Raw genomic sequence first — 3,388 nt, 5'->3', positions numbered from 1 at the left:
AGACCAAAAAACCCCACCCAGGATGAGCAGCAGGCAAGGGGCAGTTGCCACTCTGAGCAAAGGTAGCCACAGCTCTCTGGACGGTATTCTGGAGATAGAGCTGATCCTTATAAATGAGCAAAACCACACCACAATAAATAAACACCGAACAAATAGAGCTGCACTCTAGGTTGACTGATCCGGGGGGTGCCACCGCAGCAGCAGGGCCTGTGTGCCTGTGGGACACCAGCAGCAGCCCTGGGGCTGGCTCAAGCACCCAGCCTCACCCGCTGAAGAAGTGAACTACTCCCAGTAGGAACATCAGTAAAAGAAAAGGTGCTTTATTAGAATCCAGACAGGCACAAAGAAGGTAAGTTACAGAAACAGTGCCACACCGTGTCAGGGTTATGCTTGTGTTCAGGTAGGAGTTAAGAGTCAGAAAGAGATGTTTTTCAACAGAGGCTTGGCAAGATCCCAGATGATGTTAGAATCCAGTTGTTCAATGGTGCTTATTCTGCCATTTCTTCTGCTGGCATATTTGTTTCTGACCGCCTGCAGAGACAAAATTAAGTTTACCCTGTTCATAAACTTAGAGTATTCCAGCTCATGTGAGGCTTGGTGATCCCAGCCACAGAAGCCAAGCCCATTTTAGCACACAAGAGCAGTTCATGGCTAGCTCATGACACTTTGGCAGGATAGACATCTTCAGCTGAAGTGAGCAGGTCTGATCCAAGTCAGACAACCCTGGTTCAGCTAAGTCAGCTTCAGGGCACCACACATGAACACTTAACCACACATACTCCCCACCTGCACAGCAAGATACTTACACTGAGTTTGGTCATGCCCCTGTTCACAAGAATTACGTTCTTTGCCATGTGCTGCATAATCGGGAGAAGGTCGCTTTCAGCATAATACATGCAGTATTGCATAGTTTCAGTCTGAAAGGAAGAGAAGTCATTAGGGCAAGGCTACTAGAACAATCCAAGGTTCTTTGTCTTCTGGTGGGCTTGGGCAATCACAGTCTCCCTCACAGTGAAGCATTAATGATTGCAGCCCTACTGCTATCCTCTCATAATGGACCATGGGAAAACAAGAATGTGCTGAGATACCACAAAGGAAACAGGAGGCATGTGCTTGGCCCAGAGAGGCCTTTTAAGCTGGCACACAGGCACACCAAGTCCTAGACTTGGAGGTGGTCTGACAAGCATGACTTACCCACTGATATCCATTGAGTTTCAGAGCCAAACAGGAAGCAGCCGCTGCAGTCTTAGATGGAGGAAAGTGAGCCAGGTCATAGTCCACTATGGACAATTCCATCAGGTACATGGCCAGGACATACTTTTCAAAGTTCACCTGTAGTAAATCAGAGTCAAGTATTTACTATCTGCAAGGCAATGGCATCCTGTCAAGCAGGAAAAAATAATTATTAGCAAACATTTCAGAGCTATAGGCTTAAAATTCAAGTGGCTTCTTCACAGAATGATTCAGAGCTGTATTAGTCTGCTCACAGTCCAGGACCACTTCTTTCAATGGCAGTCTAGCAGTCACCTGCGGTACCAGGCAGGCTTTTTATCTCGGGTTTTGGTTGGGTTAGGCCTATGTGACAAAGCAAACAAACAAGACTTGTTTCTGCATGGGAGACAGGTCTCAACCACGCTCAATTACCAAACTGCTACAAAAAATCCTGTTCAAATTTTTGAAGCATTTTAACAAGCTGCCAGAGTTAAGTATTGCATTTTCCAGATGCTGCCTACAGCAACACCCGTTCTTAGCTTTACCTCTGCAATGTTCACAGCCCTCCTTAGGAAGTGCGGGGGGAGAGGGTGACCCAGAACAAAGTCCAAAGCTCGCAGGATCTTAGTCTCCATCTGGCAGATTTGGACCTTTGTGTAAGTGTTATTCGTTATCTGGACAAGGTCTGTAGTGTTCAAGGATAGCACCTCTTCATATTTGCAGGCAATGAACATCGCTGTGACACCAACCAGCTTTAATGTGTTCTTGGAAACGGCGTTGGACTGTAGTAAGAGGCAGTAGAGATTAATCTGAATGGCTTGGCTCACAACACAGCTTTTCAGTATAGCCAGTATAAAGTCAGTTCTTTGTCAGGATGTTCATACTGGCACATACAGAATAACTGTACATCTGTTACCTCCACTGGCATCTGCAGGGTTATTAGAAAGCTTTGAGATCAAATCAGGGAGAGGAGCAAGCAGTTTTGATATATCAAGTCAAGTTTGATATATCAAGTTTCGGTATGTCAAAGCTGGATGAGGCTTTGAGCAACCTGGTCTAGTGGAAGGTGTCCCTGCCCATGGCAGGGGGGTTGGAACTAGATGGTCTTTAAGGTCCCTTCCAACCCAAAGCGTTCTGTGATTCTATAAGTCACTGTCATGACTTAGTTATGTGGGTTATAACAGGGATACCTACAACTCAACATCAGATGCCTTTTGTTCGTCAACTGTACTTTAACGGTAACGTGTCTAACCAGGCGTGGTGTTATTGATTAGTGCTCACTGCGCTGTAATTTAGGGGAGAAGCGTTGCCTGGCAGCAGGCAAGAGACACTCACCTGCAGGAAGCGATCCATGAGAGAAACTGTCATGTACAAGGTCTCTTGATGGAGCCTGAGTTTCACCTGTACTTGCACAAGCCAGTTAACTAATATGGCACGCATGTTCCCGTTGATAGACTGGATGCCCAGGTATCTGGGTCTGATTGGTTGATTTTCCTGCATAGAAGAAACAGGGTCAGTATATCTAGTCACTTAGCTGAAGCATTTGCAATGCCTCCCCCCAGTTGCATCTCAGGGCTTATCAAGGGGTTCGGGTGTAGGCCACAGGGCACAAGGTTGCTTTGTTTACCACAAATGGGCTAGAAGGAGCAGGGTACTGGTACTGCTGGCTGGTTGGTCTAACAATCAACAGCTGTATGTTACCAGCTCAGTCTAATCTTGTATTTCAACTTGAGGGATCACTTATTGGTGCCTCAGGAAAATCCAAAGGCAAAAAAGTGCATGCCAGCTCCAAGCCATGCCTGCAATGTTCGCTGTGTCATCAGGGGCCTCTTGCAGCTCTGACCTACTCCTACCAACCTCAAACTCTCTCAGATATTTGTAGATATCCTTCCAGTAGCTGCAGCAGAGGACCACGTCTGTGCTTATGTCCTGTGCGTTTAGGTCTTCCTCTTGAAACAAGATTTCCAAAAAAGCCTGGTGCAGCATGTCTTCTGATACTGCATGCTCAGGGAGCTTCACTGGGATGGATGGCTCACGCTTCAGCTGCAAGAGAATTCTGGATCAGTGTGGGCAGCACCTGCCTCCGTGGCCCAGTGCGGGCACAGCGAAGGCTCCCGTGGAGCACCAGGCAGTGTGGGAGTGCTGCAGGCGCCCACGGCCCCTCTCCCAGGGCGCC

The 3,388-nt window shown here is 47.5% G+C and overlaps 1 protein-coding gene across 1 annotated transcript; it reads right to left on the bottom strand.

Annotated features, from left to right (window-relative positions):
• Positions 1–414: 414 nt before the first annotated feature.
• On the bottom strand, positions 415–3,255 carry LOC104503403 (G2/mitotic-specific cyclin-B1-like; the record flags this gene model as incomplete). The annotated part of the gene is made up of 6 exons (XM_010147024.1): positions 415–531; positions 807–917; positions 1,195–1,332; positions 1,758–1,994; positions 2,548–2,706; positions 3,070–3,255. Coding segments are annotated over 6 exons (948 nt in total), but the record flags the coding sequence as incomplete, so codon positions are not given.
• Between the last annotated feature and the right edge of the window lie 133 nt (positions 3,256–3,388).

The sequence above is a fragment of the Eurypyga helias genome, unplaced genomic scaffold, assembly GCF_000690775.1.
Source record: "Eurypyga helias isolate BGI_N326 unplaced genomic scaffold, ASM69077v1 Scaffold51552, whole genome shotgun sequence".
NCBI lineage: Eukaryota > Metazoa > Chordata > Aves > Eurypygiformes > Eurypygidae > Eurypyga > Eurypyga helias.
The sequence above is the reverse complement of the archived record's forward strand: the minus strand, read 5'-3'. Positions and strand labels throughout refer to the sequence as shown.